The following is a 16,578-nucleotide window of genomic DNA, read 5'->3' as shown; positions in this document are numbered from 1 at the left end:
TCTGACAGGCCGGTATGTTTAGCGCTGGGTCTGGGAGAAAAGGGCAACAAGAGGGAGGGATGAGAGGTCAGGCCTTCATTCGCTTTCTTCGGGGGCAGACGCAAAAGCACACTACATCAAAGAAATGACTTTTCTCATCAGCAACGGCTGCCAGTGACCTCATGGTGGTCCAAGAGGGTCCTCCAGATCAAAACCTCCAGATGGAGCTGCATCAGTATTCGGGCGCTCCTCCGTGGCCTCCGCCGCTGGATCCAAAGGGAAGTGAAAAGGGCAGAGAAATTGACTCTAAGTCCTGATGGCAGGAGGAAGTCCCTCCCTGGCTGAGTCAAAGTCATGTATTTATAGTCGTGCCTCTGTTAGAACGAGCAGACGCTTGCAAGAAAATGAGCCCGGGCGTTGTTCTTTTCGCTTCTCCAGTGAGAAAAAGGAAGCACTGGGGCTCCCCTCAAGCAGAAAGCCAAAAAGGCAAGGCCAGCCATTTCAGCTCAGTGTCTCACTCCATCTGCCCCTCACAGACACCCATTTGGGCATGATTAATTATGCCAAGAAACAGTCGGGGTCAGGGGAACGGCACTTTGAAGCTAATAAAATATGAAAATGGAGGACAAAAAGTGAGGCTTCTATTTCTCACCTTCCCTCCTTTTCTTGGGTTCGTGTGCTGCAGGTTAATGTAACCTGAGGACGGGAGCCGTTAGACAAGTGGTGACACTCGCGCTGAGGCCTGGCGGCTTGTGATTGACAGGACGCAGAGTGCAACTCAGCACACAGGGTGTTTTGGGCACACCGCTGGTGCTGCACAGTCGAGGGGTGACTCACCGGATCACCTCCCGAAAACCCCCAAATGAAGTTGATATCTGATCTTAACCTTTCCAGAATCAACCGAATCAATCCCCCCAAAGTTGCTGGAGCAGAATTTTAAATTCCCTGAATCTCTCGCAAGCATGGCCTCTGAATTCATGTTTCACTGCCAGAAAGCGGCGTCTGTTGGTTGAGTTACGCCTCATTATACGCAACAGATCTTTGATGGTTTTCAGAGAAGTGCCGTATCACCGGATCAAATCTTCCTCCTGCCGTGAAAAGGCGAATCTTGCTGGAAAATTCCAGGGAAATTTCCAATTTCAAGGTGTGACAAGTCAAATACTTCTGCTGTTGCCAGTTGTGATCGCTGTCTTCACCGAAACCCCTGTATCATGGATCCTAATCCGCCGTTATCGAGCAGCCGGTTCCCAGCAAAGTGGAGGCAAATGATTGTGGCCGGATAACAAAGCTGCAGATTACATTTCAACGTGCAGGTGACAGTTTAATTAAGGATCCTCTGGCTGTGCTCCACACAACAATAGACTTCCATTTCTCCTCTAAGTGCCAATTTCCAACCGCGGTCAGCAGGCAGATGCGCGGATTTATGTGCAAATCTATTTCATGGTTGTGTTCCGCTTAATAAGAATATCACGGCCTAATGCGGCGAAAGTGCCGTATCTGTCCAAAATGTCAGCAACCTGAAATTGAATTTCACCTCCTCATTTTCATTTTTAGACACTTCGCCGTGTTCCCCTTCTCTGTGTATCAGTTCCTCCTTTAAAATGAAGCAGCATGCCTTTCCAGACAGTAACAGAGAGTCACCAGCTGATCAATAAAGTCAACTGTATTGCATGTTTTCTATTGGTCCTGGCTGTATTTCACCCCATGGTTATTGACGGTGATTCAGAATGTTTTATTTTGAGAATTGTCCGAATTGACGTGACTGCCTCTTCTGCCACGTGGTGCTTTAGTTCCACAGCGCTACAGTGACATCATGCTTCCATTATTATATTTGGCAACGCTTCAGTCACATGACAGTTACACTTTCTGTGGAGTTAGTGACAGAGAAATCAAAAGGTTTGGGTCAGTTAACCGGGAACCTGACCTGAAATCGATCACGTGAAACAGGCCTGACCACACGACACCTGAGAGGTCACGAGTCTGCACCCAGTCACTCCATGTTTGTGGAGCTGATACGACTCATGCAGACAGAGCAGGTGAAGAAATAACGACTCCTCATTGGGATATAGTGAAAACAAAAAAGTTTATCTTTAGAAAAGGCCTGTTTTTGCCACAACTTTTTTGAATTTCCCCACTTGAGGCTGAAGAAATGAAGGATGTTCAACAGCAGATTCTCTCAGCAAACACGGAAAGACCACCGGCTCTGCCGTCCTCTCACTGTTTTTACAGTGATTATATTTTCCCACTGGAAACATGATGAAAGGACACACAGAGAATTTGGAAAACTTAGGACTATGACCAGGACGGCGCTTCTTATCACAGATCAAACATGGCAACAGAGTGCTAGATCAAAACTGGAACCTCCAAAGCCTCTGGTGGGGGGTGGGGGCGGGAAACAATCTGGATCTCTTGAAAGATTTAGTGAGTGAGAAGGAAGCAAGCCTTGCCCAAGAGCTGCAAAACAGCACTTCAACTTTCAGCGCAAGACTGAATCTGTGATCAGGCGAAGAGAGGAAGCTGATGAAACGTCAGCAGTGATGCTCCACGGTTCGTCTCCGTCTTGTCCAGGTCGTAATTGGATTTGAATTGGGCTGCAACCTTCTGAATCACATGACCACCCTTTATCATCACATTACAAGAGCGGGCAAAAATAATAAAGAACATTGCACAAGGTATATTCCAAGCTGAGTCCTGGGTGTGTCACAGAGGGAGGAAAGACGGGTCCAAGTCGAGGTCCGGGTGCCAGGTTCGGCCTGCCAAGTCATTTTATGTGGCCTGCTAGAGCTGTGAACAAAACTAAGGTGTCCCCCCTGTTTACCCCTGTTAGCTGGGAAGGGCCGACGCCCCTGCTCAGTGCATACCAGGGAAAGAACAGTGGCGTTCTCACCGCAGGACACTTGTCCCTCTTTCACCTTGATCTATTCATTTGCTATTCTGGACCCATAAGCCGCCCGGGGCTGCCTGTAGTTTGGGGTAACCAGTGTGTTCAGTCCCACTGCCCCAGATCAGATTCAGCCCGGCAGGCTGCGGGACACGGCTCTGTCCCCAGGCCCGCTCCTGAGATGGGCTGCTGGACTCCATATGCCTCTGAAGGGCTGCTTTCAGGCTGAGGCCTGGAGGACAGCATGACACACAAAGAAAGAAGTAGATCAGGGGCCGCGTGGAGGAAGACAAAGAGAAATCCGTTCCATTTACATAAGCAAGGAGCATTCTGCCCAAGAAAGGAATAATCTGCTATTATGATAACTAGTCATTCAGTGGCTTGCAGACAGTCAGACACCTTGAGATTATGCAGCAGGGCTTTGTGAAAGTCGCTTGAAAAAAAGGAGAATATTTTACCCAGCGAGGAGGAAAATGGAATTTTGGAAGCTGCTCTGAATCCTGTCTCATTTTTCTGCTGCGACATGTCGGATACCTCAGTAAAGCTAATGTTCAATGCTTCAATGGAGTTGTGAGTCAGTGTGAGTCAGTTCCACCGCAGCTGTGTGCGAATGTTTTCTCACTTCTGGCAACGATCAGCTGGAGTGTTGATCTGACGTCTGATGTTCTCCTCCTGCAGCGGCCTGCAAAGACCACCGCAAGGCCTTGGAGGTGTCCCAGCACTCTGAGGACATGGGGCTGATTCTGGGGGTGTGCGCTGGGGTTCTGGTGGTGCTCATCCTCCTGCTGGGGATCATCATCATCATCATCAAGAAAGGGTAACCTCGCCCGCCTCCGCGGCCGTCTTTTCTCCTGCATGACGCCAGAATGGATCCGTTTTCGGTTGTTGGTTTTTTCTGGAATGTTTGGGGGCGATGCTGAATCCAGCGGCCGCCTCTGCATCCTTTTCATTCTCTTATGACGCGTCAAAGGGACCAAACATCTCTCATCCACTGAGCCAATCAGAGTGTGAAGTATTTAATTAAATGGAGGCAATTCACTTAGTGTCCTAATTCGGAGGGTGCGGTGCAAGCCTGACCCACTGGTGAGGGGAGGGATAGGTGAGCTTTGAGACGCCATTAGCCCATGACCTCACAGGCCCAGCACCTGCAGCCCTGCACCTCAGTGTAAAGCACACGGTGGAGTCGAAGGACATGCTGCTGTGTTCCATGACCGCAGCAAACACACAAGCGTTCTGTTCCAGGCAGCGATTTGGTGACGTGCACACTAAGATTCCTGTCGTAGCTTGACACCTCGTGAGCCCAAGATCAGGGAGAGCACCTTTCAGAATAAACCTTTCTTCATAAAGGCGTTTCACTGAAACCTTTCGATCAATGTCAGTGTGTATCGTATGGAGGGATATCTCTATCATCGAGGTTTGAATACAAACAACAAATTGAATGAGCAAAAAATCCAAATAATCAATGAAATTCATTCTGATAAATGGTATTTTGATGCCCTGTTATCAAGGTTTGAGGATTTACGTAGTATTTTAAAAAGTTTTCAATAAAGCGTGACAAAAGTTTTTTGGTTTCAAATTGTATTTACTAATTCAAAAGTTCTTTTGCAGATTCCATTTTTTTTATCATTACAAACCTTTTTTTAAGACTTCAAAACTGATAGCACAGAAATGGCGTTGGGGGCGTGTCCTTGCTCTGTGAGTGACGGCGAATCAAGACTGACAGCACTCAGAACAGCAGTTTGAGGTGTGATGTATCGCCATGTATAATATAAGTGCCACGCTGTATGATTGTGTGATCACATTTCAAATGTCCAATTTCCTCCAATGACATTGAATGCAACCTCACTAGCGGTTCAACTCTGCAGTCATGGACCGGAGTCAAGCCTGCACCAAATTCAAATTCAGTTTGTCTGGATGGCAGAGATATCCCTCCATAGTGTCGTGGTCATTTAAGCCTGGACTCAAGGCCCGTGCGATGCAGCAATGTACCCGCAACGCAAACCGCTGTTGTTTGATACAAGGATTGTATCTCTGTTAGGTGTTAGCTGAATGAGGCAGAAACTTTTGATCCAGTCCTGGAGCAGGAGATAAGACTGGGCAAGGTAGATCCAGGGGGTTTGCTCATCGATTAAAGAAGCAAGTAGCACCTGGTGTGACCCAAATCTCTCTCTTGGGATGGCTGGGTGTCCACAGAAGCTATGAGCTCCCCGCGACTCTAAATCCCTCTCAGAATGAGCGAGTGATCGAATGTGTCAGCATCACTTAGATGTGATGCTCTCTAAACTGTAGTTAAACAGTCTGGCGCGAGGATGTTGTGACTCGGTGACACTGCAGGTCCAAATGGGACTCCGGACTTCTCCGGTCGATGTCCTGCTGAAGGACAGCTCACGTCTGGCTGGCTGAGGTTTGGTCCACCAGCACCTGCTCTTGCATGTGTCACCTGGCGACCCGAGCTGAAAGCCTCACATTTCCACCGTGATCAATGCATTCTGCTCTGGGCTGACATCGCTTTCATCTCACATCTCTTGTTGGTTTTTTTCTCCTTCCCCTGCCCTCTCTACAGAAGGGACTACTACTCTTACTATCCGTAAGTGCTGATGCCTCATTTCTATTCCATTGTTTTCTGACCAACAACACACGCTTGTGCTCTTGCTGTCAGTCATCATCAGCAGAGAGGCCTGTTTGCCTGTGAACACCCAGCGCTGAGCTGGGCCAACTGACGCCAAGTCTGTCTCCTTCTGAAGGAAACCGGTGAACATGAACAAGACGCCCATCACCTACCGGCAGGAGAAGAGCCACATGGGCTCCATGGAGCGCAGTTTCACCGACCAGAGCACCCTGCAGGAGGATGAGAGGATGGCGCTGTCCTTCATGGACGCACACACCTGCGGCACACGAGGTGAGGAGGAGCGCAATGGTCCTCATTTCTTCGTTTCCAGACTCGACACTGGCACAGTCTCGTGTGTGACCCAAAGGGTTTCCATCGGTTCAGTGCACACTTCTGACATCTCAATATATAATGGATGATCAACGATACTCCTCTCAAATACCGGTCTCATGGCTGAGTTTTCATAATAATTACCAATGGTATAACAAGAAAAGAAAAATATTGAACCAAAGCAAACACAATAAAATGTTTATGATGTGAAAGTGAAACTATTATTTTTATTATTAGCAGCCCATGGGCTCCTCCATGTTGGTGACCCCTGCTGGAGCGATGAATGGAGCTCAGCACCGTCACGTGATTGGCACACAATAACTATGAAAAAAGAAACAAACCAATCAAAAAGTGATCGAGAGACAAAGGGGAACATTTTCTCTTCCACTGAATTGATAGTAAAAACACTAGTTTATAATCATGAGAAGTAAATCTGCCTCCAATCCAAACCGCGAGCAATGGACCTCAGTCTTCAAGATGTTTCTTCAGGGATTTCTCTGTGAAAATCACAGCAAAACCATCATGTTCACGTCCACCTCCATGTTATGTGTCTGCTACGATGCTTCCACTTTGTTTAAATACGTTTGATCAGGTGAGAGTTCATCCTTAAAAAGAGATCATTTTTCTCTGGGGCAGAAACCCTGCAAGAACAGCATATTTTCCAACGTTTCAAGAACTGTTCTGGCACACGTTCATGCAGAGGGTGAGGTCATAATCTCTCCTCGACTCCTCCCGCCCCGCCCCCTCGCTGAACCTCACCAACCCGTCTGGTTCCCCTCGTGTCAAAAAGTTTGCCCTGATCTAGTCTCAAACTGGGTGCAGCGGTGCGGCCGCTGTCATTTCGGAGTGAAGGTTGTTAGCTGTGTTTGGCACGGACGGTTCTGTTGGGAAAATGGGCTGGGTGTTCTGTGTACACCTGCTCGCAGGCAGATAACACCACCGACGATTGTGGGGGAAATTGCGGCGGCGTCCCTTCAAGCAAAAGCAGTTTTTGATTTCAAATTTGACATTTAGCATCCTTGTTGTATTTTTGCCTGAGAATTGAAAATACATGTTCCGTCTTCAGAGCGTCCTCGTCTCCGCCACTCCACGCAACAAGATTAGAGAGTTGGCAGCATTTTTCACATTTCTTTTCTGATATTGCCAGTCTCTCAGTGAGGGATGATAGATTTGTTGACCTGGTGCCAAGATCATTCTCACATTCCTCAGAAACTTGTTTGGTGTCGGTTCAAAACAATATCTGCGATGAAGAGTTTGTTTCCTTCGAGTCTGATGGAGAAGCTGTCCGCCACAGGTGACGCCCGCAGCTCGGTGAACGAGGCCAGCAGTCTCCTGGGCGGCTCCCCGAGGCACCAGTGTGGGCGCAAGGGCTCCCCCTACCACACCGGACAGCTGCACCCCGCCGTTCGAGTCGCTGACCTGCTCCAGCACATCAACCAGATGAAGACGGCCGAGGGCTACGGCTTCAAGCAGGAGTACGAGGTGCGAAAATCCACTCTTCCGTTTGACTGTGGTCCTGATCTGGCAGGTTCACAAAAGATTAAAATGTCACTCTGATTTCCTCTTACAAACATTCCACAATGCATTAAGGTGCATTTAATCTTAGCGGGTTATCCTCAGTAATGGTTATTACTCAGCAGCCATATGTCACTGGAGTGGTGCACCGAAACTCGCAGTCATCGCTGATGTCCGTTAGAACACATGGTGGAGATCAGTCTGGTCCTCAGCATCACCACGGCTGGTGAAGCGCAACCAACCAAGCCGTGAGGAGAGTGTCTCCCAGGCTGTGAGTCAGGGCGCAGTTATTCCAGTTCAGGAGTGAGAGACGGATTCACTCTGGTCGCTGTGAAGACTCATGATCACACATGATTCGCTAGTGAGGATGAGATCAACCTTTGGGGTATCATACATCAGCGACCACCCAAAACACATGGACAACCTGAACCAAGACTCTGAACCAAAATAAAACCCAGTTATTTTGAGGTTTTAATCCTCGATTTGGGGCTCAACCATTTGGGAAATGGCAGAAATGTCCCCGCAAGTAGGTGTGTTTCCAAGAATCGGTATAAATAGGCATGCACACACACACACTCACTTGTATTTCTTTCCTAGTGGGGACATTGTGAGGTTTCTCATGGTCATAACCCTTTCCCCAGCCTCTCACCCTCACCCCGAACCAGGACTCTGAACCAAACTGGTTATTTGTTAAGCCTCAAATGTCTCCACAAAGTCAAACAGTCCTCACAAGGATAGGGCTTTGTCAAGAATTGGTCCCCTCAAAGTTGGGTAAACAAGCACATTCAAGCAAGAGTCACCTTCACAGGAAGTGATGTCTTCTGAACAGGAAGTATCTGGCGCTAAAATTGCGCTGGATAAATGTCTTGAAGAAGGCGGCACTGGTTAGTGACATGTTGTCGTGTGACATCATCGTCAGGCGGCAGAACACTGCGAGGGAGGAAGAGGAAGAGTAAACTGCTTGCCATGGCTGGAAGGATCTTTGAAATAAGCTGCTCAAGCTGGAGGTGTGAGAGGGGAAGAACCTGAAAACACTTTCAAAAAAGCAAATTCAACTCATAACAAACCTCAGGCTTGCTCCTCTCTTGGCTTTTTGCATGTAAGTCTCCTGATATCCGAGGATCATCACATGAAATATGAGCTGGTGATACGACTCTCTGCTTTGGTGTGTGAGGAATATTGAAGTAAGACATCAATGCTCCGGTGACATTCTCTCAACCCAGCCCAGTTCATTAGTGGGGTTAAGAGGCGTCGGGATCACGGCGCTGCAGGAAACATGAATAAATCATCCTCATTCGGGCCGAAGAAGACCTCTGTCATGATGTGGGCCTGATTTGACGTCTCAGGAGGGAGTGAAGAGCCCGTCCTGTGTCCGTGGCAGGGACCGTAGGAGGGCCAGGACAGCGTCCATTTGACAAGCCATGTCATGAAAATTAGGTCTAAAAATACTAAATGTTGAATGTTGCTCTGCACTGGAGCAATGTTGCTCCATGGCTCCAGCATCTCTGGGCTCTGACATTCACATGAATCTGTCCTGCTCTACCGTCCTTGTACCGTCTCATAATGCACTGCAGCAGTTCAGCCAGTGAAGACGAGGCAGCAGAGATGGAGAAAATAGTATCTAGGGTCAGCGACGAAGGAAGGTGAAGAAGAGAGTGCAGGCAGGGTGGCAGGGGCTCCAACAGAAGCGCAGCAGCAACAGTGAAAGTGAAGCTTTATTGGACAGTGGTGGTCTTTAGAGTGTCAGGAGTCAGAGTTGGAAGAGTCAGAGGAAGGTGCTGAGGTTGTCATTGGGAGAAAGGACGAGGTGTTTGGAGACAAAGTTAGGCAGGACAGATGGTCTGTGGAGACCAGACACAGAGTCGGACCAAGGCAGTTGTCTATGTCTAGTATTTTTATTTACTTATCAACCTATATATTTTTGTGAATTGTTTGTGTTTGCAATATTTTTAACACCTGTCCAGGGGAGTCCTTATGAGATGCCAGACTCCTCTTTTCCGAGGCTCTCCCGCGTGACAGAGCTCCTCACCCTACCTCTAAGGGATACGCCCACCGTCCATTTCCATAAATATAAAGCCACCAAATAAATCTATGTAGTAATGACGGGAATGAAAGTGTGTACCTGAGGGGGGAGTTCTGGTGGTGGGTGTGGCAGCAGTATTTTCTGAGCTAGTGATGAACAATGAGAAGTGGGTTGTCGAAAACACGTTGCACCTCGAATAGACCACTGCGCAATGAATGTTCTCTAAGAAGAGCAGATGGGCTTCAGGAGGGTTGGACAGCTTTGGATGCAGCGCTCTGGTGAAACCCTCTTCGTGAGGAACCATCTTGACGGCCCCTGGAGCGCTCGCTATATAACGTGGCCCCTTGTGAAAAGCACTCGCCCCCCCAGATTGACTCTGCAGTTTGTCTGCAACATCTCTGCTTGGTTATTTCTTTCTTCCTCTCCTCCAATGCTCTGCGGATTTCTCCCCCAGCCGAATCTTGTGTGCAGAATATTGCTTTTCCCTTCCCTGCTGTTGAGCGGGATGATATCTCCGGCAGTACAACTCGGGGCAAATAATGAAAGGCCCAAATCACTGGGAGCACCTCCCCGCTGGAACAATTGGATCCACGAGTGTCGCCCACCCCCCGGAGAGAAGTTCAGCGCTGTCCCCCGCAGCCACCGGCTTTTATGTGCTGCAGAAAACATCTTCTGGCTCACAGTTGCCCCCTCTGGGTTTGTGCTGGCAGACTCATTAAACTGTCCCTCACAGGCAAAAGACAATCCACTCCAAAAGTCAATACACCTTTCTTTTTGGTTAGTGTTTTGAGTGTCTCTCCATTATGAGGGAAGAAGACGAGGTGTATCGTATTGCTCTCTCCTGGCAGGTTCGGCTTTTATTTCCCCAAAGAACGCAGGCGACACGTAAAAACATTGATCAAGAATTTACGACTAGTGTTAAAGTGCGCCGCCTTCCCACCGAAGAAGGGTAAACATCTCGCAACGACACGGCCCCTGGCTTTGAAGCGCCTCCCACCTCTCTGTTTGAACCCCCCATCGCCGATACGCCTCCACTGGTCTTGCTCCTGAAGAGGCCCAAAAGCACAGAGATCTCAGGTGGAGCTTCTGGTTCAATGGAACGCAGAGATCCAGCAAGTGATAAACACAAGAAGCCTGGAAACAGAGAGGAGGAGGATGTAATCCAGAGTGGGATTGTGCCGGGCCGGGGCTCTCGGCAGGGACAACCGTGTGGTAATCCTCTGCTCAGCATGCCGACTTTGCCGAATTCCTCCGGTGGGTGAACACCGCAGGGGTCGGCTGAGTGTTGCGAGTGCAAGAGTGTTTTATTTATGGATTTAAAAACTTGATTTGGCTGGTGGGCACTTAAAAGAGAAGCTAAGCCTCACCACGCTGGAATTTAATCCTTAAATAACTAATTCAAAACCATCTGGCATGTGACTCTTACAGCAGAATCCCGTTGCGAAAACACTCCGCTCTGGAAGCCAGTCATTCAAAATACTTCACGTGTCATTGTTAAAGTGTCATTTAGCTCGGCTTTAAAAGCCGCGCATTCGTCTGAAACACACACGGGTTCGGCGTAAACATGTTGCCATGGTGATCGGTCTCAGTCCCCGGCACTCCAGGCACGTCGTAAAGCATCATGGCCTCTGTGCTACCCACACAGAGCTCATAAAAGAGGCCACTATTAAAACATGTTGACAGAGCCTCTGCCCCTGACAACGAGGCCCAGGGCCCTAAAATACGGCCTCCCGATTGGCCACTCAGTCGCTGACCAGTTCCAGCTAATGTGGTCGGAAGCCACACCGCCTCAGACTTACTCACATACTGAGTGTTGGTGTCTTGATCGGGAATGAGGGAAGGACCCAACAGGAGTCTGGTGGTTTACTGGTTAGAGCTGTAGCTGCACTGCGAGACAGCCATAGGTTTGACATCAGCTTGGGATTGCAACGTTCTCCCTATGCTTGTGGAGGGTTTCCCTGGTCACTCTGGTTTCCTCCCACAGTCCATAAACATTAGCAGTGAACGGTGACTCTTTCAGTGAGGGTGTGTGTGAATTGTTTTACTTCACTCTAACTCAGTATTCATGCTATTTTATGCAGGCCGTATGAAATTAGGTCAGGGACCTGAAACGGCCCATGGGCCTGACTTGGACACACCCGTGTTGGCCAGATGATGCCAGGTGTGGCAACAGATGAAGCAGGTTCAGTATGAGTCTTCTAAGTGGGACGCGTGAGGTTTTGTCTCGGAGTCATCAGGTCAGTGTCCTGGACCACTCCCCAGTGACGTGACCTGCTTAGACAAGGTCGAGGGCCAGAGCCTGCAGAGGGCCTCTTTATGGTGGCTGCTTACCTCAGATAACTGGAAGAAAAGAGTGGATTCAAGGATGAACAGAAGTTTTTTGTTTTTTTTTTTGAATCAAAGAAAGAACGACTGAACCGTCACGTTCCAGTATTTTCAGGATGAGACAGCTGGTTGATGTGCAGCCAGTTTACTCTGTGTAGTACTGACACCCACTATGGCGTCAGGAAAACTTTCCTTTTAACTGCGTGTTTAGTGAAAACCTCCACTTAAGTGCCGTCAGAGCGAGACGTGTCCTTCACATACGATCAAGTGGACGAAGATAATGATGCATAATGATGTTTCCTCCGACATTTTTCTTTTGCTTTCAGAGCTTCTTTGACGGCTGGGACTGCACAAAGAAGAAGGACAAGACTAAAAGCAGACACGACACCTTGCTCGGATGTGAGTCATCCCGTAGCGCTTCAGTCCAATGTGAATGTCGGCACTCACTCTGGCTTGTCTGGCCTCAGATGACCGGCACCGCGTGAAGCTCCATCCTCTGCTGGGAGACCCCAACTCCGACTACATTAATGCAAACTACATTGACGTAAGCCTCATTCTGTTTTTCCGGAAATGAAAACACCTTTGACAACAGAAGCACCGTCCATTTCTGCCATCGCTATAAACCCACCGGTCTGCTGGCCCACTTTCACCTGGACGCTCTCATCCAATCGCATGCCCCTCTCGCTGAGGGCTTTTGCCAGATGCTGTGCTCGTCGATTGCTTCACCAGGTCCCTGACCCAGACTAACTCAGCTTTTATTAAATCACAATCGGGCAAATGCATTTAAAGCCCCGCAAAGGAGATGAACCTTTCCGTAGCATATTTCAAATCCCTCCAAATTAAATAGACGTGATGGATGTTATTCAATCTCAGAATGGGTTTGGGAGGAGAGGAGCGTCTCGGCGTGCCGCCACGCGCCTCAAGCATCGTGTCCAACAGTCATGTGTGCCGTTCAAAGAGGCGGCGGTGGGAGCAGATGTTGAGATTATATTCAGTGCTGTGAACAAATGCTGCCGCGCGGCATGGCGAGGCTGGGAGCGGAAGTCAGGCAGGACGTAGTATTTATAGTACGGACCATAACATGTGCAACAAACATCCCTCCACTTTTCGGCACTGTCTTGTTTGTCTTGGAGGCCAGTTTCAGAATGTTGAGCTCCGTGTTTGTCGTCGACTCTGACTCAAACTCACTGCCTTCCTCATAGATGTCTTGAGCATTCATAGTCTTGATGTGTTGTTGAACACCTTCCTAGCCGCAGAATGCAAACACCGCCATCTAGTGGTGGGAGGCCATAACTTCAAATTCCATGCAAGGTGTTTTGTTGATCCCAGTAAATTTAGTTTGTTATTGGAATATAATTGAGTTTTCAGCTGCCCTATGAGACACATGATCTTGGGTCAGATTTGATTCTTTGAAGTTTTTAATAGGCGCCGTGGGAGGCGCCATAAAAACACATTTCAGTTTTAGCTAAAAACCACACGCAGGAAATAGGACGTAACAAAGCAGTCTTGTCTGAGTACTTTCTGTTTGGCTTTTTGAGTGAACACTGTTAGGTTCGGATGAATGTTCTGAGTGAAGACAAGGCTGCTTTAACTTGATAAATAATTCCCGATCTTTCGTTGTTCTCAAGGAACGAAGTAAACAACCGTTTCTTTCCAACAGTAACGGTATCATTTGGTCGAGTAGCAGCCGCAGTGTAGTTGTCAGTATTGCATAGCTCGCCTGGAGATTACGCTGCGACCCGATCACTGCTTAGCATGGTTTTATTGGTAATTTGAAGTAGTACCTGTGCTTGTTGTTGAATGTAGGGCTTCAAATATGGTAACGTTTGTCCGCCTTGGTGCAGCAGGGGTTTATTGGAGGCCATTCTGGGACAAGGCTACTTAGCAGTTTAGTGGAGGCTCCTTGCCTGAGGGCCTCGACCTCTCGCCCCGCTCCACTGTAGCCAGCCAGCGAGCCGACCCGCCTCTCACACCGCACCGGTGATAAAACACTGAGGAAACAGCGATAGTCTCCAGGAAGACCCAAAATGCAGGCGCACCTCCTCCCACCTGTCTGTTTCCTAGAATGCTATTTGCCGAACAGCTTCTTTCATTAACTAGCCTATATGTCTTCTTTCTCTATCCTCTCCCAACTTCCTTGATCTTGGACTAGATTCGGATTAACAGGGAAGTAAGTACTTCACAGCTCCTTCTTCTGCCTGCCATCGCTCTATTTTTGCTTCCCTCCCCCCCCCTGTTCTCTCCCCACCCCCCTCTTCTCCTCCCAAATCCCTCTATCCACAAATGCTCAAAGGTCAGTGTGTTCCAAAATTATGCACACTGGCACCCAACGTGTGCCATTTTAGCTAATGATTTGAAATGAACACAAGGAGATGTGTCCTCGCCGGATAGAGGACTCTGTCTTTTTTCTTTTCTTTTTTTTTCTTTTTCCTTCTCGTTCTTATAAGTGTCCAAGACTCAGGAAGTTCAGTTGCCATGGTGACCGTCTTGAGTGGAGAATCGGTAGCATTCATGCTGATAGCGTTTGGTCAGGGCCAGAGGAATTGTGGATAGCAGGCCTCACAGCAACGGTCGTCCATCACCATTCCAGCCATCCTCATCCCAATCCGTTCAGCAACATGGCCGACATTTCAGAAACATTTTCATGGCTGGGTGGTGAAAGCCGCCGCGGTCTGTGCGACGGCAGCGGGTCGGAGACGTTCTTTTGTTTTGCTCATCCTCTAATTGTCCGTGCTTCAAAGTCCGTCAGGTGGTCTCTGTCGTGTTTCTTCCCCGTGAGGCTGTGGAGGTGACATCTCATTGTTCACATCCACATCCACCACGCCTGCCGTCCATATCAAAGGCTGACACACCCTTTGATATCAAGCCTCCAGAAATACGACAAAGCAAACTTGTGTTGGTGATTATTTCTCGCCATTTTGTGAATGATTTATGGCTGTTTTATTCTTGTTTGGAAGCGTACGTGCTGCGACTCAAGGACAAAATAGACCTGCTTTGTGCATAAATCATACGGCTCCAATAAAAGTAGATGTATTTTTATAAGGCGCCGCCGAGTGTAATAAATGAATCAGACGTCGCAGTTTGAAACGTCTGCAGCTAAAGTTATCATATTTTTAATAAAGTGCCAGGATGCGGGAATCGTCGTGTCAGCGCCTTCCATGTGGCGCCATCTGCGATGGAGAAATCCTATTTATGGTTGGTTTAGCTGAGACTTATTGTTTCTTCACTTTCTCAGTCAAAGAGAAGCGAGGCAGACACTTTCCCTGGCAGGTCATGCTGCGTGAGGCTTCTCCCAGACAGGAGGCACCTCTTCTCAAAGTTTTCACTTGTCAACCTTCAACACTACCGGATTCTGACATTCTGCTTCTGGTGTTCGAGTGTCAAACTATGGAAAAAAGGAGTGAAGTCAAACAGCGGATTGAACGTTGAGCAACAAACATCTGGATTCAAGTCTGAGATTATTTCAGATCAGGTGGCCCTTGCAGAAGGGGAAGTCGGTGAAGCAAATCTTGTGTATTTATTTCAATATTTTCACGTGTTCCAACATCACATCTTCACTCCCATGGCGCAATATACTGACACAGGGAAGGTGGACTTTTGTGTCCTATTCTGACACCGAAGGCAGTCAGTGATGCATGTTTTTCTATTGAAGCACATGCATATCCAGACACCGTGGGCACCGCGTCACGTAAAAGAGCGACGGAGGTTTGGGGTTGGGTGAGTTATGGGCTGGAGCTCCTTTCCTTCTACATGTAGCGACGTGTCACTTGCTGTTTAAATCCCTTCGAACAGTCACTCTCTCACAGCACCATCAGTAATGTGCAGGGCCTGGTGGGAAGAAAGACAAAAACAACGCCCTGCACCTGCCCCTGCGTTTAAGCTGAGAGAGACGCCATCTGGTGGTCTCACAACGCGCCTCCTCCCCAACCCCTCCTGGATCACTTCCAAGCCTAGCAAACCTACCTCCAACCCCAATACGCGGTTGACTCCAGCGTCCGTTTGAGAGAACCTCACGGCCCGGGGTTCACCAGAGGTGACTCTCACAAGGAAGCCGATGTCAGAGAGGTTTCAAAATGTGCTGTTGGGAGCCCCGCTGAGATAAGTACAGCGGTGCGGAGGAAAAGCCAGGCGGGGGTCCTCACATGTCATGGCCTGCCGTGTCAAGTGGACTGCCAATCCAAATAACACTCTCTAAAACAGCAGTCAAAATCAGCTTGGAGCGATAAGTGGATTCATTTGAGCGTCTAATAGGGAGCGTTCCCGTCCGGCCTTTGATAGACGCTCGCGGCCTTTGAGTTTCTGTTGATAACCTGTGAGCCGCCAAGGTTTCAGCGGAATCAATCACTTAATTCAACCTTTGATATCCACGTCGGCTCATGAGCAGCGTCTACTGTGTTTAGGTGAAGTGGATGATTATAGATCCGACTCGGGGAGCAGCTGATGATGAATGGCTGCATGAATGTGCACAACAATCCAGCTAACTCTGGCGTCGCACGCTCAGTTCGTCCTCGCCATGTTGAACCCAAGTCCGATGCGGGTGGGGAGGTCGCCCGGGATCATGGGAGGGAAGGGGTTAGACTGAGAGGCGCCCCGCGATGATGATGGCTGACGCAGCGTCTTGTCTTCTTCTTTCTTACAGGGCTACCATCGATCCAACCACTTCATTGCCACTCAGGGTGAGTGTGTTGGTGTTGGAGTGAGTGAGTGATGAGGAAACATGGGATGTGATCTAGAAAGAAAGAAGGATTTTTTTGAATGAAAATGCTAAATGATGATATAAATAAAGTGGATGGAAGGAAAGTGCATTATTAATGAGAGGTGTCTGTCAGCAAATAAAGACGAAAGGTGTTAATGATGGAAGAGAACCATGCATGAAAGGGAGGAGGAAGTCAGGAGTCTAAAGAAAGGAGGAGATGT

At 48.5% G+C, this 16,578-nt stretch overlaps 1 protein-coding gene across 8 annotated transcripts in view; it reads left to right on the top strand.

Annotated features, from left to right (window-relative positions):
* The window catches only part of ptprub (protein tyrosine phosphatase receptor type Ub), a 152,399-nt gene that overhangs the window by 120,368 nt on the left and 15,453 nt on the right, over positions 1-16,578 (top strand). For 2 of the 8 annotated variants that reach the window (XM_053886909.1, XM_053886905.1), the window contains exons 14-21: positions 3,539-3,677; positions 5,424-5,447; positions 5,605-5,759; positions 7,093-7,280; positions 11,988-12,060; positions 12,129-12,205; positions 13,814-13,831; positions 16,301-16,337. In XM_053886909.1, coding sequence (XP_053742884.1) covers positions 3,539-3,677; positions 5,424-5,447; positions 5,605-5,759; positions 7,093-7,280; positions 11,988-12,060; positions 12,129-12,205; positions 13,814-13,831; positions 16,301-16,337 — 711 coding nt within the window. The remainder of the gene's footprint in view (positions 1-3,538; positions 3,678-5,423; positions 5,448-5,604; positions 5,760-7,092; positions 7,281-11,987; positions 12,061-12,128; positions 12,206-13,813; positions 13,832-16,300; positions 16,338-16,578) is intronic. The other 6 variants (XM_053886912.1, XM_053886908.1, XM_053886911.1 and 3 more) reach the window with 3 other exon arrangements.

Source organism: Synchiropus splendidus, chromosome 15 (assembly GCF_027744825.2).
Source record: "Synchiropus splendidus isolate RoL2022-P1 chromosome 15, RoL_Sspl_1.0, whole genome shotgun sequence".
Classification (NCBI taxonomy): domain Eukaryota; kingdom Metazoa; phylum Chordata; class Actinopteri; order Syngnathiformes; family Callionymidae; genus Synchiropus; species Synchiropus splendidus.
This window is presented reverse-complemented; position numbering and strand designations above follow the sequence as displayed.